This window comes from Lygodium microphyllum, chromosome 13, assembly GCF_053477565.2.
Source record: "Lygodium microphyllum isolate KBCC chromosome 13, Lygodium_microphyllum_v1.1.10, whole genome shotgun sequence".
Taxonomy (NCBI): Eukaryota; Viridiplantae; Streptophyta; class Polypodiopsida; order Schizaeales; family Lygodiaceae; genus Lygodium; species Lygodium microphyllum.
The window spans coordinates 152,153,525-152,178,905 of NC_141147.1; the positions used below are offsets into that span (position 1 = coordinate 152,153,525).

The 25,381-nt window shown below is 35.8% G+C and overlaps 1 protein-coding gene across 3 annotated transcripts in view; it reads right to left on the bottom strand.

Moving 5' to 3' along the window:
- Positions 1-9,018, bottom strand: part of LOC148027361 (RNA polymerase II transcription mediator) — an 86,460-nt gene extending 77,442 nt beyond the window's left edge. For 2 of the 3 annotated variants that reach the window (XM_087691929.1, XM_087691928.1), the window contains exon 1: positions 8,894-9,018. In XM_087691929.1, the coding sequence (XP_087548055.1) occupies positions 8,894-8,976 (83 nt within the window). In that variant the 5' untranslated portion in view covers positions 8,977-9,018. The remainder of the gene's footprint in view (positions 1-8,893) is intronic. The other variant, XM_087691930.1, reaches the window with a different exon arrangement.
- Positions 9,019-25,381: the final 16,363 nt, after the last annotated feature.

A 25,381-nucleotide genomic window follows, 5' to 3' on the forward strand; every position in this document is an offset into this window, starting at 1 on the left:
TGGAAACAAAGCCTATAAATAGGCTGAAAAAAATGCCCAAAATAATGCAGGTCGGCTGCAATCAATGCAGCCAACTCATGCAGTTCGACTCCATGCCACGTAGCGCCTGCAGCTGCCTGCCACATGGCACCCTACCTGTCCCTTTCAAAGGGGGACAATCTCGGTGATGCGGCTATGGATTTCCTTGCCCCTAGTGTTTTAGAGGGGGTTTCCCAAGATCGTGAGGAGCTTCTTCATCGGCAATCTTCATTACCGACTTCCTCGACATTGGCATTCCTCTTGCCACCCAAGATATGTTTCTTCCTTGGCCTTCCACCACATTCAATATCTGAGAGGATGTATTAGCAATCATGTTTGTCATGCCTTGTCATCTCCTACCTATGAGTCTCAATATAAGTCAGACGAGGACTTTTGGAGCTCTGACAGTTCTGTCATGTGTTTTGTTGGGGGAGGCTACTCATTCTAAAGTGGTTATCTAGGTGCATTTCTTTTGTTTGTAGAGTTCCAATGTGTTTTCCATGGGCAGTTTTTGCATTTCCCGGGCTGTCCACACCTAACGGACATTGTTCTTACCAATCGAATTTTTTGGTGGCCATATGGCATTTTTTAAGCCATTTATTATGCCACAGCCAGCATTAAATGTTGGTCGGCCAGCATTTATAGCATTTTCAGATTTCAATAGGCTAGTTTAGGGGTTTTGTGGCTATTTATAGCATTCCCCACTTGGCAATCATTGATATCATCATCTTCCTTCTTCCCTGGCAAGTGCACACTCCGCGTTCGTCATCTTCCTCCGTCCCCGATGCTACCGTCACCATCAGCCTGATCTAGTGCCCTCACTAACGCTATGGGCTGCATGCAAGGACTGATCAGTCCATCATCATTGTATCAACGTTCTTCTTTAGTTAGTGCAGTATTCTTCCCTCATCTTTTGCTTCCTCTCTCTCTCTCTCTCTCTCTCTCTCTCTCTCTCTCTCTCTCTCTGTGTTCATGTTTCTCTTCCGTTGCGCACTCTCACAGCTTCAAAATCCTAATTCTCAAATGTGCAGCAAATCAACCCCATTGTATATGATTCAAGCACTTTGTGCCCTTGGTTTGTTCCAATAAAATCCTATAAAGGGGAAGGGACAAGTTCCCTCCCATCTTGGTGCCATCTCTCTTCTTCCAGAATCTATCTGATAAAGTGATATCACACATCTATATGCTTTGTGCATGAATGATACATGGCTTTCTTAGCCAGATACACACCACTCTGACTATCACATCCCAACACTAAAGTACTCATAGACATGCCGAGATCCTCTACAAGTCTGCTCAACCATATAGCTTCCTTAGAAGCTTCAATAGCTGATATGTATTCAGCTTCACTAGTACTCAATACTACGATGTTCTACAACTTGAAGCACCAAGGAACGGCCCCACCAGCTGAAAAGACATACCCGCTAGTGGACCTACGAGTGTCTAAGTCACCTGCCATGTCTGCATCACAATAACCCTGCAAACTAAGTTCTAGGGACTACAAAGCCCTCGGGCTGTTTCATGTAGATTTCCTTATCAATGTCACCATGCAGAAAAGTTGTTTTCACATCCATTTGGTACAGCTCTAAGTCCAATACAGCAATGAGAGCAAAAAGCACACGTAGAGTGGAAGTCAATCCCTTCCTTCTGTGCATAACCTTTGGCAACCAGTCTTGCCTTGTACTTGGGTTTCCCATCAACTGTCTTTACTTTGTAAACCCATTTGTTTGGAAGAGGCTTTCTTTCTTTGGGCAATGACACAAGATCCCAAGTATCATTAGCATACAGAGATTTAATCTCTTTCTACATAGCTTGCTCCCACTTACTGCTGAGTTTGCATGACTTGGCCTCTTTATATGTAAGAGGCTCACCCTCATCTGTAAGCATCACATAGTGCAAAGAGGGGTCATACCTATGTGGCTCCCTTCTTAAGCGTGTAGACCCGAGTACCCAATGATCTACATTCTCAAGAATTGGGTCTACATCAGGAGGTATGTTATTTTCAGCATTTATTGGCTGTTGTAAGCCATTTTCAGCATACTATTCATGCTGTGCAGCACCTTCATTTTCATTACCAGCACCTGCATTTTCATAATCAGCAAGTCTATCTTGTTGTCCATGACATCCTTGTGCTTCTATTTGCTGTCCATCATCATTTCGCTCAAAAATAGCCGGCTGATCAAAAGTTTCAGCCTGTGGTACAACATCATGAGACTCATCATTTGAAGTAATAGGTGGCTGCAATTTTTGAAATTTGACATTTTTCATGTCTTCATCAGAGGCTAAAATACTTTTCAGCAACTTTGCCTCATTAAACACAACATTACGGCTACAAACAATTTTCTTGGACTTTGGTAGCCACACTCTATAGCCAAACTCACCCTTATCACCATAGCCCATGAAAATGCCTTTGGTGGATTTCGGGTCAAGTTTGCTCCTCAGCTCATCTCTAACATGCATAAAAGCATCACAACCAAATATCTGTAAATGGTCATATGAGGCCGATTTGCCAAACCAAACCTCCTCAGGAATGCCATTACTTAAGGACCTGTTTGGAGAGCAGTTGCAAATGTGAACTGCGGTTTCAAGTGCCTCTCCCCAAAATTCATGAGGGATATTAGCAGTGGACAGCATGCACCACACTCTTTCAAATAAAGTCCTATTGTATCTTTCAACCACCCCATTTGAAGGGCTGTAAGGAGCTGTAAGCTCCCTCTTGAATCCATGCAAGTCACAAAAAGACTTAAACTCAGTAGATGTGAACTCACCCCCATTATCAATTCTCAAGCATTTCAGCTTTCTACTTGTTTGAGTGGTCACAAATGCATGAAAAGTTTTAAAAACAGTAAACGCTTCATTTTTCTTTTTCAACAGATAAACCAAAATCTTCCTAGAACAATCATCAATAAAAGAGATAAAATATGCAACACCACCCAACGATTTCACGGGCATACTACATACATCAGAATGCACTAAGTCCAAGACATTGGACTTACAAGAGACACCACAATAAAAGGAAATTTCATTTGCTTTTCAAACTGACAGTCCTTACAAAAGTCAAGTTTAGAGCCTTTCCATCAACCCTCTTCAAAGAGGTAAGGACATCAAGTCCTTCTGGCTCATATGGCCTAATCTCTTATGCCACAACTCCAAATAACAGCCAATTTTAGCAAACTGCAAGAAACTTGCCATTCAAAGCTTTACAGTGCAGACAATACAAAGTGCCCTTCTTGATTCCTTTTGCAATTAGTATGGAACCCTTTTTCAATTTCCACAAACCACCACCAAACAGTGTAGTGTAACCATGCAAGTCAAGTTGACCAACAGATAGTAAACTCTTCTTGATGCCAGGCACATATCTGACATCTTTCAACACAAGCTCTTGCCCATTATCCAAAGACAAGTGTACAGTGCCTATCCCATCAATGCTACAAGCATGGTTATTTCCAAGATATACTTTTCCATAACTGCTTGCATTGAACATAACAAAGCACTCCAAGCAAGGAGTTACATGGAAAGAGGCACCAGAGTCTACAATCCAAGTCTGAGTGACACCATCATCAACTGACAAAAGTGCATCAATCACATCAGCCTTGGTAATCTGCATATCCTGCATGGGACATACAAGGACATCATAATCTACTGCACATTGTACACCAACCTCTGTATCTGAGAGCTCCTCTATGACTACACTAGAGGCCACATTGGCCTTTTCCTTACCTTTGGTTGCCTCAGATACATCTAACTTATTTTCTTTCTTTTTTTTGTCTATTGCATTCATCTTTCTCTCTTGTTCCTTCTTGTAGTACTTGCAAATCAGGCTTCTTCTGGCCCTTTTGACCACACTGATAGCAAGTAATATCACTATTTTCCTTTCCTTTGCTCTTGCTTCTACTTCTATGTCCACCATTTGCATTTGTCTTTTCAGCCCTGCCTCTAAAATTGTAAGCTGAGTTACTGCCTTCTCCACTAGATTTACGTCTAATTTCTTTATTCAAGATTGAACCCCTCACACCATCATATGAGAGATTAGGGTTATTACTGAGAGAAACCACCAAGGTCTCCCAGAAATCAAGCAGTGTCATGATCAAAAAGATCACCCTCAACTTATCATCAAAATCCAAATTAGTATCCTTGAGTTCATTTAAAATACCAGTAAATGCACTCAAGTGCTCAGTTGCAGACTTGGACTCATCCAGCCGCATATTCACCAACTTGCGCATTAAATGCACCTACTTAACAGGTGTGGTAATCTCATAGGTAGTTTTCAACTTCTCCCATATTGCATAACCAGTATCTAAGCCCTTAATGTCTATCCAAATGTCATCAGTGACACCCATATTTATATAAGCCACAGCCTTTTTGTTGACTCTAGCCCAATCTGCATCAGACATTTGTGTAGGTTTATGTTCCTACAAAGCATCCTCACAATCCTTTAAGAAAAGTATGCCCTGCATACGATCTTTCCAAAGGTCAAAGCCTTGACCATCAAACCGTTTGATTTTCATCAAACTCTTAATGTCAGAACTGGAAGAAGTTACAGCCATTTTTATCACAAACACGAGACTAAATGCACTGAACTGCAAAAGCACAAGCTGAACCAACAAATACACTGTTGTTCTTGCCCAACCAGAAATAAATCTCTGCTGTTTTTACATAAACCAGACACCACACGGGCAAATACTGCAGAAATTTACCAAAATCTGCACAAAATTCCGAATTTCCAGGTCCAACAATGCATAAATGTCAGCCAATCTGACCCAACTGAGCAAAATTTCATCAATACATGAAAAGCCCCAACTTTTTCGGGTCCAATGTCAAGAAATTTTACTCGAATGAGCATAATTCCAACAAATTTAGCAAAATCCCCAATTTAACTAAGGTCAACACACACAATGTCTACAATTTCTAACATAAATGTCACTGTCAAGCATAAGCAACTTCAAATCTGAAAAAACCCAAATTTTCAAAACCAGATTTGCACAGATTTGAAGACAGTACTTCCATGCGCGAACCCCCGTCAAAGGAAGGGGATAAGGAAGGTTAAAAAAATTTCTGATTTTCTTTTTTGTTTTTAAATGGGGGGTCATTGACCCGCCGTCACGTCTAATGGGCCGTCGCCCACGCATACTGTCGACTACCGTTCCGCATGCGTCTCCCGCCTGGTCGTTGTTCCTTGCTGAACCTATGTCTCCTATCGCCCACTCAACGCTTCCACGATGGTCACTCGCTGGGAACCTGCCGCGTGCTGGTTGTCTACCACGGTTCCCAACGCCTGGTCATGAGCTACCTGCACAACCTGTCAGTTGCACCTATCACCTGTGACTATAGTCCTTTCTTGCTCGTCACGCCTGACCTCAACAGCCCATTTGACCTGTCGGTCTTGTACCGTCAGCTTTGATACCAATTGCTGTGAGTGGCTATTAGGAAGTGTGAAGATCTTCAACAGCAGCAAAAGAGTGCAGGTGAGTGAGAGCGGTTGAGAGCCCGTCATCATGTCTGATGGCCCATCGCCCACGTATACTGTCGACTACCGTCCCGTGTGCGCCTCCCGCCTGGTCCCCATTGCCTGGTCATCATTTCTTGTTGAACCTGTGTCTCATGCCGCCTGCTCAACACTTCCATGCTGGTCACTCGCTAGGGACCTGCCGCGTGTTGGTTGTCTACCACGGTTCCCAACACCTGGTCATGAGCTACCTGCACAACCTGTCAGTTGCACCTATCGCCTGCAACTATAGTTCTTGTGCCTGCTCGTCACGCCTGACCTCAACAGCCCGTTTGACCTATCGGTATTGTACTGTCAGCTCTGATACCAATTGTTGTGAGTGGCTATTGGGAAGTGTGAAGATCTTCAGCAACAGCAGAAAAGTGCAGGTGAGTGAGAGCAGTTGAGAGAGAGTACGATATGATTTGAGTGTACCAACAATGTGTTGGTACACAAAGAATAAAATGTATTTATACTTAGGGCAAATAAGGGTGCATTCACATGTCCAACTAAATAATACACTTGTACAATACATAGAGGTAAGTAAAGGACCTTTATCCCAACAAACATTTCTTGTGCAATTTCGAGCAAATCGAACAAACCGAACAAGGCAAATAGGTGCCACGTTGTAGTTTAGCAATGATCGCTGCATGTTTCCAATTTTTTATTATTTTATTGATGTAGTTGGCCAGTTTTCAACCTAGTCAACCTGATGCATTTTATTATTTTATTCTTAGCTATTTATAGCCAACTTGCCCAAGGTCACATACGTTCAAACTTTAGGTTTTCTACAAGTGAGAGAGAGCTGTGCCTAGTAAAACTCCAACAACCTGTTGTACATATCCTCCTTCAATCTTCAACATTCATACTCTGCAAGTCTCCAACATTCTACTATCTCTTTCTCTCTCTTCTCCCCGTGTTCACTTCCTTCTTTCAGTCCAATCATACACTTCCATATTCACTAAACTCTGACATGTTGCTACCACAAACCTTCCATGCCATGAAGGGGTGTAGACAACAATGAAGAAGTTGATGCCAGCTAATGGAGAACCTAAAAATATGAGATAGGCTAAGTGGACATACTGCCTCCTATTTATAAATAAGTAAATCCTCCCAAATTAGGATTTGGCTTATGGGACATGGACACGCTCTAGGAAAGTTTGGTAACTTAATGAAAAGTTTAGTAATGAACTGACTTTGGGACTATTTTAAAGAGCTAATCAGTTTATAATGCATTTTTTAGCTCAACAAAGACCATAGGCAACTCTACTTACATAATGATATTGATGTAGATTGGCAACATAGGATACAAGCTCTTTGTGCTAGAGGCTAGGCTCATTTGTTGCATGGTTTCCAAGCTCGGGTGTGAGCCCATATTGCCTCTATGGTTGAGAGGTGGCACGATGTCCATTTTCTTATGTTTGATTATGTGCTTGAGAGGCTTGTGTTATATCATGTGCATAGGATGGATCCTAGTGGGGCATTACAATACTCATCTCTATTAGGATCTAGTTTTGGGCTTGAGAGAGAATGTTAAGCTACCTCATATAGTTAATATCAAATTAAGGGCTAATTTATCTCAGCTCTTGTACAACAACCCTATAACATTATCTAGATAAAAGTCTTCCAAAATACAAATCTAGTCTCTTCATAGGACAACTGGCTCAAAAAGTTTAATGAGAGGTTTCATGGGCTCACCACTCTTTCATCCCAAATCTTTCTTGCCAACAGCCCTTGCCATCATTATCATTATCATCATCATCATGGTTTCTTTACCTTATTGGCCTTCAATCAATACCATCTCCTATAGCCTTTAACACCATTTTCCACCTCTCCCATAGTCCTGCAACAAGCTGAAGTGCTAGTCGAGGTCATCCAGCAGCCAAGGAACCCCTAAGAGCTGCCACCCTGCCATCATTTGGCACAGGAGCTGCTGCCCTCACATCCTAATTATTGCTTTGGCCCCAAGAGCTTCCACCCTGCATCCTACTGCTCTGTTTCTGCATCCATGCTGCCACCAGCTACCTGATGAGCCTCAAGCCTGCTGTATTTTACTGCCATGAAATCTGGACATCACCTTCTACTGCTACATTTACTTTCAGCACTCATCGTTTGCTCCGGAACTGCTGTATTTGACAGTTTCCCCTTTGCCAGTTTCCCCCATCATCACTGCAGCCTGGCTGTCTATATCAGATTTGGCATCACTAAAATGAGAGGCTGCACTGAAAAATACTGTGTGATATGCCAATCAAGATGCACTAGGTGCAGCAATCAGCTGCTGGAGACTAAAACAAACAGCAGCTTGGACTATGCCTAAACTGGTGGCACAGAAGAACACACGGCTGCAGCCACCTGGAATCCTCTATGGGTTTAAATTGATGGAGAAATAAAGCAGGCAGCACACTGCGGCGCGTTCATCCCACACATGGTCCAAGCAGTTGCACAACCAAACTCATGCTAATGTCCATAAGTGGCATTCAACACTTGGTCCAAGTGCATGTAGCATCAAAACAGCTTGCCAAGTGTTTGGTGCTCGAGGAGTGCATGTGACATTAAAACAGCTAGCAGAAGTGTTTAATCTCGAGCACTGAACGACAAGGGTACAAAGCAACAAATGGACCTTGTGGTTCAAAGCAACAACTAGACCATCACAGAGCTTAACCAATCATCTGTAATAATCAGAATGCCATGCTACTGCATCACAAAGCTCCAGCAATGTGGCATCATCCCTAAGTATCAGATTGCCAGTTCCCCACTAGTTCTCTGAAAAGCTCTTCAGAAAAGAATCCATCAGATACAAAACCTCATGATTGATGAGCCACTTGCCTGAGAGGCACAGATGAATGGTGCATCTAGACCAACATCCACAACATTGTTCGTGAAAAATATTTGTGGCAGTAGATACAAAACCATTAACATAAAAAATTTAGAGGGATTCTTTAATAAAATTACATGTATTTGCCATTTTTATTACTAAAATTTTGGTAAAGTTCAACGTTTTACACTTTCTTCTTTACATTTTAAAGGTTTTTTTTTTTTTGTGCAAATGGTACAATTCAATTTACGTTAAACCGTTGTTTCCATGAAGACTGATACACAAAGCGCTCAAATGACTATCTTGAAAAAGCCCAATTTTGTGAGAACATAGTACTAATCAAGCAAAAGGATGAGCCTGCAAAGCTACACCAGGATGCCATGTACGAAAAAACAGTTGTCTGCTGTAGTAACTAAATAAGGCCCTGCATGGCAAGGATTGACGAGGTGCGTCAAGATTTTTTCTTTGGTCCATGTCTGGTATTAAATTTGAAGGCAGTCTGCTAGAAAGTATGTCTTTGATTTCTTCGTCGTTTTTTTCTTGGGGCGGGGGGGGGAGGAGGAGGAGAGGCTTACGGCGGTAGATGCTCGGTGCCACCTTCATCGATTGCAAGGACGCGCTTCAGAGGCAACGGATCCAAGCTCACTGTGCCTACCATCTCTCTCTCTCTCTCTCTCTCTCTCTCTCTCTCTGTGCGCCCTGTGATGCTGCTTGTTTTGAACTAGCACTCAATAATATTTGAGTTCCCGGAAAAGCCTTTTTTTAATGCGGAAATTTATGGAAATTGTATTTATGTACATCTGAATCTAAATCTAAATCTATACTTATATACTATATTATATATATTTGTACCTCCAAGTTGAAGAGAGACTTGGTGACAATATGGGAGCAGCTTTCCACTACATGTTGATGATGGGCATCAATGTGAATGGCATATAGCTTTCGGTTTACGCGATAGACATGTTGCCATGCATGGATGACAATGGAGGAACATTAATTAATACATTAGTACTAAGTTTATTACACCCATGTGAAGCAAGTGCTTGGTGTAGGCGTAATGTGAATAACATTTTTTATTTCATTTTAGATTTACCTTAGAATCATATTGAAAAAACATTTAGATCTCTTGGTATATTTGTGAAGCATATGTATACATGTGTGAAGCTATCTTCATGAAACATGTTTATACCCCGGTGCAAAGCATCAAGAGAACACCGACATGAAGTGATGGGAGAATCTAGGCGCTCCACACCTAGTATTTATTTAGTTGTAGCTTTCTGAATTTCCATCCCTCCAAGTTGAAGAGAATGCCAAACCTAGCAAAGGCACATTTAAATGATTTATTAGACTAGCAATCTATGATATAATGGGCAACAATTGCCACCAAAAAGAAGTATATCCAAATGCCACCTCTCTCTCTCTCTCTCTCTCTCTCTCTCTCTCTCTCTCTCTCTCTGTGGGAGTTTGCATGTATCTTCAGAGTTAGGAGGTGCCTTCAAGGTGATGTATGGAGCTTGGAGGTACCTATCCATGCACGAATCAATAGTGTTATTGCAATAGCAAACTATTGCCCAATTTGATAGTGCTACAGCAAGCAAGGTGTGTCCAATGCAACTCATTTTCCATACCATTACTCGTCATCACACAAGGTTTGTCCAAGTGCTACTAGGGCTTGCATAGACAATGTGCCCAGTATAAGCATATGCCATTACAAGAAAAGCAGCATGTACAAGAAGATGGTATGATGGTTTGACGGGCAAACTAAGCACCCACACTCAAGTTGGAGGGTGGGTTGAGAGAAGCAACAGCCAACAGATCTACCAAGTGGGAATGGTGACATGCTCTCTATGAATAACCTAGTTACAATTATGGACCCAGGTGTGAGGGTGGGCTCATTGAAGTGCCACTATAAGATACAGGCCTTATACCGACGTTTAAAGCAACGAAAATACAAACAACAAAATTTGCCCCCGTCGTCGCAAAAAGCATCGTTATTAACGACGCCATAGAAACGTCAGTATTAGCATCGCTATTGGCATCAGCGACGCCAATAGCATTTGCGACGCCGATAGCGACGTTTTGCGATGCGCATAGCGACGGCAATAGCGACGCGAGCAGTAAAATTTGCGACGCTAATAGCGACGGTAACAGGGATAAAAAAAAATTCGTGGCAAGGCAGATATAGCATTGTGTGCTGTATGAGAGCCATACAAAATAGTTTCTGCACTACTGTATACAAAGCACTTGCAAACAAAAAGAATGTATACTGAAATCATAAAACTGATACATGAAATAAATACATGATCGCATAAAAAGCGATTGGTACAATCATGACAGGATATCACTAATACATAGAAAATGTCTACATAGATCAGGCGACTAAAAAATAAAGATGTGTGAGCTCCAAGGATCCAAGGGCGAGCTACAAATCCTCGTCCCCCAAAAGCTCGTCCCGCCGCAAAGGAGCATCGAATGGACTCTGCAGAAAAAACAACAACACATCAATCCACCATACAATAATGCATTCAAATATCTCATGGTAATTACGAACAAGAAAGATGAGTGACTTACTAGGCCGCCGCGTCTATACAATCGGTCGATCAATGCATTGAGACCGTGCCTCTCTGCATATCGAGTCTCAAGGCCTATCGGATCGCGATTTGTAATGGAGTGCTGCAAAGAAAACAAAATGCTAACTGTTAGAAACATAATTGTCAGTACAAAGAATATTTCAAAAAAACAAAGCAAAAGAAAAGAAAAACTTACAAAGTCCTCCAAATATGTCTTGTGGCCGCCACTCCCAAAATAATGTACCACTCCGGCCTCGAGTCGTGCCCTCGCCGCCTCGCGCTGCTGACTCCAACGTCCTGGAGAATCTGTAGCCTCCTCCCTCAGTCGGCGCCAGTCGTCTGCGTCTAACCACTTGGGCTTTGCAACCCCACTCTTGATTGCCTTGTGTGCGTCGAATCGTCTATGTGACATGTATGCACGCATGCAATCCATCATCCAGCACGTAGAGAATCTATCTACTGCGGCTAGCACCGGAAACTCCTCGTGTAAGGATGCTACTATGTAGTCCTTGCTCCCCTCCGGTATGTTCTTCCAATGATCCAAGACGTTGTGCCGAAAAACTTGTTGGCACAACTCTCTCATGCGAGCCATCACCCTCCTCCCCTCATAATTCATGATGATGGCTCTTGACCTACTATCGACTAGATATCCATAACCCCTAGGAGTCTGCCTAAGATGGGTCCTCTCCCATCTACGTCCACGCTCCTAGGCATATCCAGGAGACCCCTCTACATCCGGTGTACCGACGGGGGTAATCTCTCTCGGAGTGGCACCCAAAGGGGTGCCACCTGCTGCTAACGGCTGCGCAAAAGCCGAAGTAACTGGAGTAGACATCCCCACAGGTGTGACAAATCCTGGAGGTGATGCAGCTCCAGCTGAATGACGAGACGGAGACACCACATCCGTGTCTCCACAGCAGCATCCCCCTGATCCCGATGCACTCCCTCCCTCTGGCCCAAGTCGTGAGCGTCGAGATCATCTGCTCGAAGCCGAAGCATCCGATCGCGTTGAAGCAGATCTAGCAGAGCGCCCTGACGAAGAACGAGACAGCTCCTGGTCTGCCATCTCTCTGAATCTCGCGAGCTGGTCTGGAGACATGCATGCGAAGATGTCCTGCAACTCCTCATCGCTCATCCCTCGACTCATCCTAAAAATGTCACCTGCACAGATAAAAAATGATGTTAGAACAATCAATTTAAATCATACAAAGCACAGTAATATAAATCATTTTTTAAAAAACTCTCTTAAAATGCATATCTTATGTACCTTTATAAGAGATTGGTCAACGAATTGAGTAAGTGAATGCTCCAAGTATGAAGTATCCTATGGTCCCATGTTAATCTCCTGACACAACTCCGCATCATCACGAGACTCAGGCATGGTATTTGTAGGTGGTAATATATGATATTTCAATAACCTGAAAAAAATCATAAAACACCCTGAAAAAGCACAAATGTTTGTAATAATAGTGTCAAAAAAAAAAATCAATGAAGCCTATGTGCAAGGTACCTAAATAACTCGGTCACACTCGTATCGCTCCACCCATATTTTGCTTGCACACTTAAGAGTGCAAGCAGTGTCTTCAACCGAGATACTCGGCACCCATCATATAATGCTATGGATGCTTCCTCTCTAAGCGGATCAGAAGTCTCGACATCCATGGGAATCAATGCATCGATCATTGCCTCCATCTCAGGCTCCAAGATTATAGGTAGGTATGTGTCTCCTCTAGCATTGATGGTATAGATTGGCCTTGCAAGTGGTGGATTGGCTCCTGCACTCCATCTATCGCACGCCCATGAACTCTTCTAATTGGCCGCAAAGGGTGCACTCCCCCTTGGGACGAGACATCACCTCCCTGGATAGAAAGTTTGCCAGCAAGACCCAATATTATTGTATATGGTTTTCAATTAGCTTGCGAGTATAATGCATGATTGATATTAACTTCAAATTACCGTTTGCTGAAAATCCGCAATCGCCTGATGAATGATCTCAGATTGAAACTCGCCAAATCGTCGTACATGTTCTATAGACAATCGGCGTTTTCGTCTAATTGCCAACTTGCATTGAGAGCAAGGACATGGGACACGCTGATTAAGATACGCCTCGCGATCTTGAACAACAAGACATTCTTCGTTTTCCATCTTATCTACATTATAACAAGCAATTTAATGACTTGTAATACAATTTGGAAAAATGAGGCTCAAATGGATAGCTTTATGGAGATGTATGTCAAGTTGCAAGTTGACCATAAGCTCTTGCTTGAGAGATTTTGGCCTCTACAAGAGGTTGAGAAGCAAATTTTGTAAAACATTGAGGTTGATATTGATGCATCCATGGTGTTGAAATCTAAACTTCAAGATATAAGAAATGCTTTATTGATCGATGTAAAGAATGCATGGGACATAGTAGTTGAGAGATTTATTGATGTTATATCTCGGCCATATACCATGCTCAAGGATTTGTTTGTCCCGGTAGATAATTATTCATTATTGTATTTTAAAAAAAGCATCGGTTCATAAGGTTCATGAGTTGAAGACTAAATGTTTGGACTTGACTAAAAGATTGGATAATGCCTTAGATGCTAAAAGGAAAAGTGATGAACATGTTACTTCATCATTGCAACAAAAAGATTGGTGACAAGGATGCTATGATTAATCTTCTTTGGGATTTAGTGGTAATCAGTCAATTATTGAGGTGTCTTCTTGTATGGCCATTATACCTTATATACCTAGCTACGGTCTCTAGGTTATGTACTTTGAGTATCTTAGAGGGGCTCTACTAGGATTACTTATACAACTGCACTAGAGGGCTTTGAGTAGAAGTAATCCTAGTCAACAAAATTTATGAGCATCATTGAGGATCTCTTAGTCTAATAATAAATCAGTCTCAACAAAAAGCATCTTAGTAATGTGGTTTTTTTTCCTAGGTCCATGTATAAAAATTAATGCCATCTATAAAATTTATCAACTATAGTTATAAAATTTGTTCCAATCAATTCTACTCATAGTCAATACATTTGAAGAAAATATCCTATGCTCAATTTACGGGATTCTTCTTCTATAGCAATACTTTTGGGTTCATTTTGATGAAGTACCATAATGACCATTAGCTAGGGTATCATTTTCTTTTAGTCCTTCCGTTGACTAGTTGGCATGATTACTAATTTGTTATGCCTATAAAGTTAATACAAAAACAAGGAATTATGCATATCACAATTAGATCCCCTACTTGGACATTATGAAGGATATGACCAATTTTAAGCCATCTTAAAGAGTCACCAATGTACGTGGCCCATGGTAAAGCACATTGCATACCATTATCGATAAGTCTATTATCGTGCATCTTAAATCTCCTAATTAGACTTAATAAAGTGTATGACCAATTTTTGGCCCTCTTAAGGAGTCGATGTAATGGTACCCATAAAAAAAGCAAAGTGCATACCATTACCATAATCATGGATATGTTATCGTTCCAATATATACACACACAGGTTGACTACATCTTGAGTAGACAAAAGCTATCCATTTGAGTAGACATACATCTCCATAAAGCTATCCATTTGAGTATACATCTCTTTCTCTTTCTCTCCCTCTCCCTCACTTTTTCTCTCATTTCCTCTCCCTCTCACAATATATCCTAACACTCTCCAAAAGCAAAAGGGAGAGGGAGAGAGAGAATGCACTCTCCCTCCCTCTCCCTCTCCCTCTCTTTCTCTTTCTCTCCCTCTCTCATTTCCTCCCCCTCCCCCTCCCTCTCCCTCTCCCTCTCCCTCTCTTTCTCTTTCTCCCTCTCTCTCTCTCTCTCTCCCCCTCCCTCTCCCTCTCCCTCTCTTTCTCTCTCATTTCCTCTCCCTCTCACAATATATCCTAACACTCTCCAACAAAAGGGAGAGGGAGACAGAGAATGCACTCTCCCTCCCTCTCCCTCTCCCTCTCCCTCTCCCTCTCCCTCTCTTTCTCTTTCTCTCCCTCTCTCATTTCCTCCCCCTCCCCCTCCCTCTCCCTCTCCCTCTCTTTCTCTTTCACTTTCTCTTTCTCTTTCTCCCTCTCCCTCTCTTTCTCTCTCATTTCCTCTCCTAAACAAGCAAAAGAGAGTGATTTAAACCTTAAACAAGCAAAAGAAAGAGAGAGGGAGACTCACCGATGAGATATGGCGACTATGGAGCGGCTCCTCTTTCCGATGAAGGCTCCTCCTCTCCTTCGCGAACAACAGCGGCGGCGACGGCGGTGGCAAGTCTTCTTCCTCTCCTTCTCTCACGACGGTCGCTCTCTCCCTCACTCTCGCTCTCAAAACACAAAACGCGAAACGCGAAATAAAGCCACGCTCGGTTTCGGCCCGTTTTTTTCCCTTGTGGAGCATCACTATTTGCGTCGCTACGCAAATAGCGACGCCTCTACCCGCCGTCGCTATAAGCTTAAATCCTTGTAGTGTGCCTCATAACCATGCATGCCAATGTGGTACCCATTGTACTTAAGAGCCTTGCATCAACTATTGGACAATTGAATGTGCACGTGCTTCTATTAGCTTGCGTGAATTTCTTGAGGGTGTGTGTATAGTTAGAAGGCAAAACAATCAATCATGTACATGGTGTTGGCCACCACTCCAGAAGTGGTGGACTATTGGAGGCATCGAGGATGAAGGTGAATAAAGCTAACATGGAGCTTATCTTGTTCCACTATAAATACACCATCAACCTCTATGTTGTGTTGCCTTGCATAATGACACCCACTTGCATAGCTCTCCCAACACCATCTTTCTAGCCCACATATCTATGAGAGAGAGAGAGAGAGAGAGAGAACTTTTCCCCCTCACTCCCACTCAGTTGCATGTAACCAATCCTACCCACTCCATTACTCCACAAAAAGCTCCTTTGTAGATAGTTTCAAGATTCTTGTTGTTATTGCTTCAAGAAATCGATCTGCCAATCCTCCCTACATTGATTGATTCACACACACACATTCTCTCTCTCTCTCTCTCTCTCTCTCTCTCTCTCTCTCTCCATATATAATTATGCTATTTGTTAGCATTGCCCTTTAGGGCATATGCTTATACAATGGTGTAGTGACAAGGTGGTGCAAATCCCAAAAACATTACCCATTATTTAAATTAAGTGATTTTGGCCTTGAAATGTGTAAATATCTTGCTTTTTGAAAAAGAAGAGTTGATTTTAAAAAATAAAAGAAAAAGAGTGCTCTAAGTGTGTATGAGAGAGAGAGAGAGAGAGAGAGAGAGAGAGAGAGAGAGAGAGAGAGAGAGAGAGAGAGAGAGAGAGAGAGAGAGAGAGAAGGATAATGCTCTTGTACATGATAGTGCACCCTTATTTCAATTTATGCCATCTTGAGCTATGTTTTTCTTTTAATGGTTGGTATTGAGGGAAATTGTGCATACATCACAAGGGTTGCATTCTAGTTGAGAATTTTCTAAATAGAATAATAATATGTATACTAGAATTAATCTATTAGCTAAAAGGTCACCTACATGGTAATTTCAAGCCTGTTTTAAAATTTTCATTTATTGTTAATGAGAGGAATTAGAAATAAATGTTCTCAAGAAAATTTGATCAATGTAAGATAGCAGTTGAAAAATAATAGTAAAGGTCAAATCAAGTTAGCAATTGCATATTTTTGTGTATACTTTTGAGATGATTTTCATAAGAAATTGAAAGACTTTAGTGTGTCTAATCGAAACCATTTTAATACTATATCATTTAAGGAAATATTTTCATGTTCAATCATAGAAATTAGAACATGTGTACATTTTGGGATTTATAATAACAATTTGCATTATAAAGCATTTAATCTTACAAACATATTGTTAAAGAAAATATATACCTCAATATCAAATGTGTTAAAATCACTTGATAGTTGTTATAGAGATTTCAAACATAATAAAACTTTTAGGATTTTAACTTCTTTTTGAAACTTGGAAAGATATACTTGAGTTTCATTAACATTTTTCAGTCAGAAAACTTGACCTCCATGTATATTGATAAAAAGAACATAAAGTATACATATCATTGTAAACTTTATTACATTATTTGTTTTAAATATTTTCAAATAGACTACATATATTAGATAATCATTCAGCTAAATATCCTAAAATCGTCAAAGTCCATTCACTTTAGAAATTGCATCGTGTTATCATAATAGTAATAATAACTTTTAGAGATCTCAATGGTGAAAGTTGTAAATATGATATGGTCCACTAGCTTCTAATGAGTTACTAATTGGATGAAGAGAATATTACCAATGCACCAAGTATCCCATGTATGTTGTTGCAAAGCATCTACATGAAGATTTCGAGTTTTATCTTTGATTTGAACTTCTATTGAACAAGACTCCTCAAGCTTTTTCAATATATTCCACTTTACATTATTTAGTAATTCTTCAATAAGAGCCATATTATCCTTTGTTGATTTTTGTTCTTGCTTGATTGTTTGTACATTTTTAAACTACGTGTGTGTGTGTGTGTGCGCGTGTGCGTGCGCGTCCATATGTATATATATATATATATGTAATCTCTTAAAGTATTTGTTGATTGCAACCATCTTTGAGTATCTACAGAAACTATGCAATTAAAAAATATAAATATAAAAAGTATTTTGATACAAAAACTAGTAATGTATATATTATTATTTTAATTTAAATAATAATACAATTTATTTTTATATAAAATAAAAAATAGTAGATATACATATGTATGTATGTATGTATGCATGCATGCATGTCATATATTTATATACTTATTGTACATATAAAATTATAGAACTAATAATCTAATATAAAATTATAAGTTGAAATATGATTTAATAAACAAAAATTGAATTTTTAAATTATTGCATAAATTATTGAATGATCCCACCACTACGTCAATATTCAGTCTATTTCAAGTATATTTTTGCTTATATTTATTCATAAATGATCTATTTGTATTGAATATATCGTAATTTTTAGTGTATCTAATTTAATAATCATATTTTCAATAAAAAAGCAACATTTAATTATTATTTAAAAAAATATTATATTAAGATCTCCTAATGAAATAACATCATTCTCAATATTTTTTGAAAGATAAGCATCAAGAACCTTATAAAGGTACTTTTAAAGTTTACATTTGGTTTCTTTTGTGTGTGTGTGTGTGTGTGTGTGTGTATGTGTATAATTTTATAAATGTGATATTTTTAGTTAAATAATTTAATCAATAAAACTTAGACTATATTGGCTTTATAATCCTATATCAATATTATTCTTATAGTTATTTAAAATGTAAGGTTTATATATTGTATATTATTTCCTTTTTCTATTTTTTGGATAAAAAGTTATCTCACTATTTATTATCTAAAAACAACTAATCATTTTTAGTGTTTATTTAATGAACATGTATTTGAATATCATAATTTTAAATTTTTATTTTGTATAACAAAATTTGACATCATAAGATTTCTTTTCTTGTTTTATTCAATCTATTAAGTTTCTTCATGATAACTTTATTGATATTAATATTATTAATTTATTTTTTTATGATGAAGTTAAATCTTGTAGATCTTTTATTTGTGATAATGTTGTATATAAAATACCATGTCCTATAACATTGATAAAATGAAATGCAAGTGTGTTTATTATTATGCCTTATGATCGATATATTGTTTAAGCTGCACACTGTGTAATTGGAAATTGTTTTCTAACAAATATTTATTTAGGAATATCGTTATTAATTTGAATTTCTTTACTCGATTGAAAAGTCAATGTCAAAATTTTCATCTTTATCATTTGTGTATAAAAATTTATTTTTATGTATTGGCCAATCTTATTATCTTTAAAGTAGACTAATAAAATTTTCATATTTTATTAGCAATCATAATCCTAAAAATTCCATCTATTCTATTTACAAGACCATTGTCTATATTAATATTTGTAGAATAAATTTTTCGATAACATATTAGTTAAAATAAATATTTCTTTTAGCAAACCTTATATTTTTAAAATATTATCTCTTAAATTCATATTCATGGATGTATTAGATGGTAAACTAACTTTAGCTTCTAAAATAAATTTTTACATTTCTAAACATTCACCTTTTGTTCTAGGAGCATAAGGGATGGCTTTTGGTTTTTTCCACTATCGATTTCATCCATTCAATGTTAGATATTCGAGATTTCTCTATTTTTGTAGCCATTGTAATAGAGTAGTACTATGACTTCTTTATATTTCAACCATTGTAATAAGTCCCAAATTGTTTTTGGTTGAGAGAAAAAACTTATTTTGAGTGGGGATGGAATGTAAAGGATGGGAAACAAGGTAGAGAAATAGTGGAAAAGGGAATAATATACATTAGGTATAAAAGGTGTAAAGACTAGTCATTTTTCACCAATTGAATATCAATACAAGTCATTTTCTTGCTTCATCTGTCTCCTTTAGCTTTCATGGTTGACTTCTTCATTCTATTCCATTGTTTCTCTCTCTTCTCCTACTATTTCTCTCACCTCTTTCCTCTTTCTCTCTCTCCTGATGCAATCTTTTCTCTCCTAGTTCACTTCACAACAAGCAAACATAAAAAACATCACTCCTTAAAAGGTTCATATTATTAAAAATTTTCCTCTTTTCAATATTACTTAAACAAATTTTTAATTACATATATTTTATAATTTGCAAGTGATTAGAGTTCTAACATTCTCAAAAATTGATTGTACAATATACGAGAAAGTTTGTTCTAACAGTTAAAGTGATAAGTACACCTAGAATAACAATATTTTGCAATATGTTTACAATGCAATAAAAACTATCATTAAGCTTACTAATGAAACTCAAAGGAATTATCCAAGATGAAAGAAACAATAATACAAATGCTATAGTGATTGAAACATTGGTAGACAAATTGTTCGTGTTCAAAGTTGTGAACTTAGTTAAAGTAAATCCTCTTCAAGTAAGATAAAAGCTCTACAAGTTTCATATGCTTAGCTCCTTCGAAGTTGTAGATGGAAAGTTGATAGCATTCTCAAAAAGTGAAAAGTGTATCAAAAACCAAGGAAAAAAAAGCCTATTGAGATGTTACACTACTTACACTTATGTAAATAAATAAAACATGAGTTTGTATATTTATTTTACATGTATAAAGAAATATAATATACTTTGTAGTTTGTTTTTGGAGGAAATTAAATAGATGATTAAATACAAAAAATCTATTTTACAATTTAGTTATTAAATTATAAAGGTATTCAGTTATTGTAGTATGATATTTAATTGCATATTTGATTGTATATCCTATGCATTACGAAATCATATAATTTCATTTACTTTGAAAAAATCACTTGTTCTATATTCTTTCAATAGTTTGCATGAAAATGATCCTATTGTATACTTATGCTTTAAAAATAACTTATCTTTGTGAAGAAAGTGATGACAAAAATTTATATTTTCAAATATATATTAATACAATGCAAACATATTCAAACCTCAATACTTACCACGTGATTTATTTTGTACTACTTATTAGAAATGTCTAAATTATACGCAAAAAAATATAAAATTACTAATGAATGATCTTGAAACCAAAAATTAAAACATACAAAAAATAAATAAAACTACTAATGAACGATCTTGAAACCAAAAATTAAAACATAAAAAAATTCTCTACAAAAATCAATCTTCAAACTAGTATTTGTAAAATATTACAACATCAAACATACAGATATTAAGATATATATAGTTATATTACTACTATGCTAGATATGCATATGCATACTTTAAACCAAATAAGATTAATAATAATCAAATGTTAAAAAAATTAATTTAAACACACACACACACACACATACACACTCCATTAAATATCATAGAATCAACTTATAAAAATATATTAAGAGTACTTCTTCTTCTATTCAAATACTTATAAAAATATATTAAGAGTAATTCTTCTATACAAATAGTAAGATTATTTCTATTTTAAAAAAGAAATAATGTTTCAAAGATAATATACATTAAAAAATTTTAAGGTATTATAATAAAAATAATAAAAGTAGAAATTTATATTTATTTATTATAATTTTATAATTAAAAACATCAATTTTTTCTTAAAATAGAATTAAATAATAATTTTAAACAAATTGAACAAATAAATCAAATTGAAGAGAGATTAATTGCTTCATGAATAGGATTTATGCAAATCTTGAAGTTTAATAAAATCAAAAACATGGTATTCACAGTTTAATAATTAATGTATTTGCAACTATTGATAAAAGGCTATATAATTCATCAAGATTCTTAGATGATAAATAAAGTTATGAATAGGAATAAGACAAAAAATGAAATATAGATGTACTTACAAAATAAAAAAAGTTTGACCTAAAATAGTAATAAATGCTTAAAAGATTATTTTACTAAGTAAAGTACATAGAAAATAAAATAATTACTGGCAATGATTGACTAAAATATATTTTGTATATTGAGAAAAATAAAAGTAAATAATAAAATAAAATTAAATTAAATGATACTACTACTAATAATAATAATATTCAAGAACACAAAGATATTACAAAAATTAAAACAAATAGTTTATTATATAATCATTTAACATGTAAAGAAATTATATATTATGGAACTAAATGTAGATTCAGAGGACCCCTAAAAATAAGAAGCTTATAAGTATATTAAAAGATTTAAATTATGAAGAATTACAATTTTCAACATTATTCTTGCATGAACGAAGATTTAAACTTGAAAACCAATATTCCTATATTCATGAATAAGCTAAATTGGAAATTTTACATTACGATTTTCACAACATATACCCAATATTTTTCAATGGTATAAAATACTAACAAAGAAAGTGATTGATTCCAAATGGCTAAGATTGTGTCAAGCTATTTATAGGGCAAATGATTGATTGCTAGAGACATTTAAATCATAAAAATATGGAAACAATATTAAAATCAACCATTGGCTTTAATGTTTTTGAAAAAATCATACATCATCACATTATAAGATATCATTAAAGAAAAATAAAAGTATCATTAGACAATTAGGACAACCAAGATTTTTTGTTACTTTTTCTTGTGGTGAGCGAGTTTGGGAAGCTTTAGTTTATTGTTCAATAAATCAAAAACAATTCATAAAGATTATAATATAAGTGAAGACATAAACAATCTTATAGGATCGAATCCATCGATATGTACACAATATTTCAATCATAAGTTAAATAATAAAGACAAATATAGAATTGGAATCATACAAAAAAGATAATCATGGATTTATATGGATTAAGAGAACACCAATCTATAATGACAATAGTAATTAAAATATGTGATTTTATTGATGAAAATATTAGCTATGATTTTGATTTATTACCTTCTACTATAAAAGTGATACAAACTCATAAATATAGTTATACATATTGGAAAAATAAAAATATATAGATTCTATTTTGCATGTTTATATATGGAAAAACCTACATGATTAATACCATTTATATTTAAATAAATCTAAAAAATAAAATTGTAAATTAAATTTATAAAAAATTATAATAAAATTAGAAGCATTCAGTAAAAATATTGACATAAGCATTCAATAATAGCTAAACATTATAGAGTGTTATAAATTAGATTATGTATTAGCAATAAGAGTTTCCATTAAACAAGATATCATTTCTCTAAAAGGATAAACTAAAGATATATCTACAAATTTGTTCCATCCAAAAACTGGTATCCTTTGGTATCGCAAATACATATATATAATACATTCTCAATCCACCTGCTACTTCTTATAATTGCTCTCCTTATATAACAAAAAATTATCATATACTAAGTATACCACTTTAAAATAAAATTAAAAATATATCAATCAAGAAAATGATATTTATGAAAGTTTGAAAGATCTCAAAATTTGTTTTCAAAGTAGACAAGAAATGAGTTCTTAATTAGCTAACTATTTAATATTAAGTTTTTCATTATCCCAAGTAAGTAAAACGTTTATTTAAATGAATACATCCCCATCTCAATAACAAACTTATATTTTAAAATGCAAAAAATATTAACAAAATTTACCACTAGACTCCACAAATATAATTCATACATCAACTATAAATAAATATACTCAACATCCAAAAATATTAATCAAATATAACTTGATAAATTTTTGGCTTCATATAAAGTGATCAATAAAATTTATATAAAATAAAAAATTGAGAGAGTAATTAGATTTCTTAAATATAAAAAATAAAAAGTTTGAAACTTTTAATCAAGGACCTATATTATTATATGTTTCTTTTCATGTTCATGAATATAAAAAATTATAAGAACATCAAAATAAAAATACATATTATTAAAATAAATTAGTAGTATCAGTAAATCTAAAACATTATTCTACAAAACTTACAAAGATTAAAAATATTCAAATTTATGAGTATGAAGAATTCAACTCAATTATTATTGATAATAAAATGAAACTATAAAACTTATGTTGTTTTAATAGATTTTCAAATACTTTTATTTTTAAGGAATTAAAATATAAATTATCATTTACTAAATATAAATATTTTTTATAAATTAATATAATTATTTTACACAATGAGTGATATTAGACTATATAATTTATAAAAAATAAAATAAAACACATAAGCTTATATATATATATTTAAGTGGTTGAGCAAGAACTCGTAAAACATATTTGTTACTACAATTAGTTGAGGCTTTAACAAAATCTTACATACATATGTTTAAAGAAGAATATGATTTTGATCTTCCATTTAGTTTTACTTATGGCTTATACTAAAAAAGATGCTTATAAGATAGCTTGAACAATAATATATTCATACTCACATATGCTAATAAATAATAAGGAAATGTCTTCTATGAATAAAGAAGTTTTAAAGGAGTTATTAAATATATTAAAAAATTAAATAAATTACCATGTTTGATGAAACTTTATTAAGTAAAAAAAGAAAAATTTTGGGGATAAAAAACTATTTATTTGTAGGAACTTATATGAAATTGGATATGGAAGAAACAAATGGATATTCTTTTTTTTTAAAGTTTTGGAAAACAAACAAAAGAAGATATAAAACTTTAAATAACAAACACTTACAAAAAAACTCATAATAATGATCCAAGTCAAGAAAGCCATCATCATTCACATGATCTTAACCGCTTGGATCAAATGGGTAGAAAGAAGTATCTTCATAATCACATCCATAATCCGTCAAATCATAACCATCATCATCCTCATAGGTATCCTCATCATAGGCATTCAAATCATAATATTGATTGTTAAAGTCTCCATAATCATATGCATATGTATGGAAACGAGTACATCGCTACTTTCTTGGTTGGTGTAGACCTTGATTGAGCGTAAGGTAATGCATATCCTCAATAAGACCATCATAAGAGTGCTCAAAAGCATCAAAATCTTTAGATTCATCATACCCATATTATTTAGCAACACTCAACATACTTATTTCCAATTCAACATTCTTTTGCAAAAGATTTATTGCCATCTCCACATAAGCACAAAGATCTTCATTGTAAGTACAAAGACGAAGCTATATGAAAGCAACATATTCTTTGGTCTTGGTGGAACCTCTTTGAAGTAGCTCGACCAATGAAGTTGCCCTTCCATTGAAGCCCTCGACTGCTATGTAACCAATGGAGGTGTGCAAATTACCATGGTCCACTCATTAGCACCAACCTATGCAATAAGAATGGAGAGTAATACCACTACATATCCTAATCATTGCCAAGATGATTGGTTTAGTAATGATACAAGCAAATTTAGTACATGCATGCCTTGAAAAGGCTGCAGAAGAGTAGTATTGCTAGCTTGCTAGAACCAATCTCTTTGATAATGCTCATAACACTCTGTTTCCCTATCATTCTAGAGTGCAATCCTACAGTACATACTATCACTAAATCAACCATAACTATTGCTAGGGATCTCCAATCGATGAACTTTTTGATTCAAATCAAAGCTTACTTTGTCCTCTTCAAAAAAGCATAAAAGTTCTATCACAGTAAATGCACAGGTAATTCTTGAATTCAAACTTTCTAATTGTTTAGAACAAAATAACAACTTGTAAATGCCCTGTTTGAGACCAAAAAACCTGTAAAATCAATATAGAGTCTCCAAACCCTATACAGATCACTATAAGGATTGTGTATATAGTGAATACTACTGTAATACATATAGTCAACTTGGATAAATCCAAAAATACCTTACACAATATGGAAACTTCTGTGATAGGTCTGAGATACCATGTTTATGATTGTAGTGAGTTGAGTAACGCCCTGTAAATCATAGTGTGGATTGAATCACTGACAAGATGAGTCAATCATTGCCAACATGGTCAAATGCATTGCCAACATGAGCATCTCCTTAACACTATTGCCAACATAAGCAGGACTTTGCTATCATATGCATAGCCATAGCTATGAGCACCACTAGACATAAGCATATCAATGATTCAATGTAATCTATGAATCATTTAGCTCCTGAACATTACTC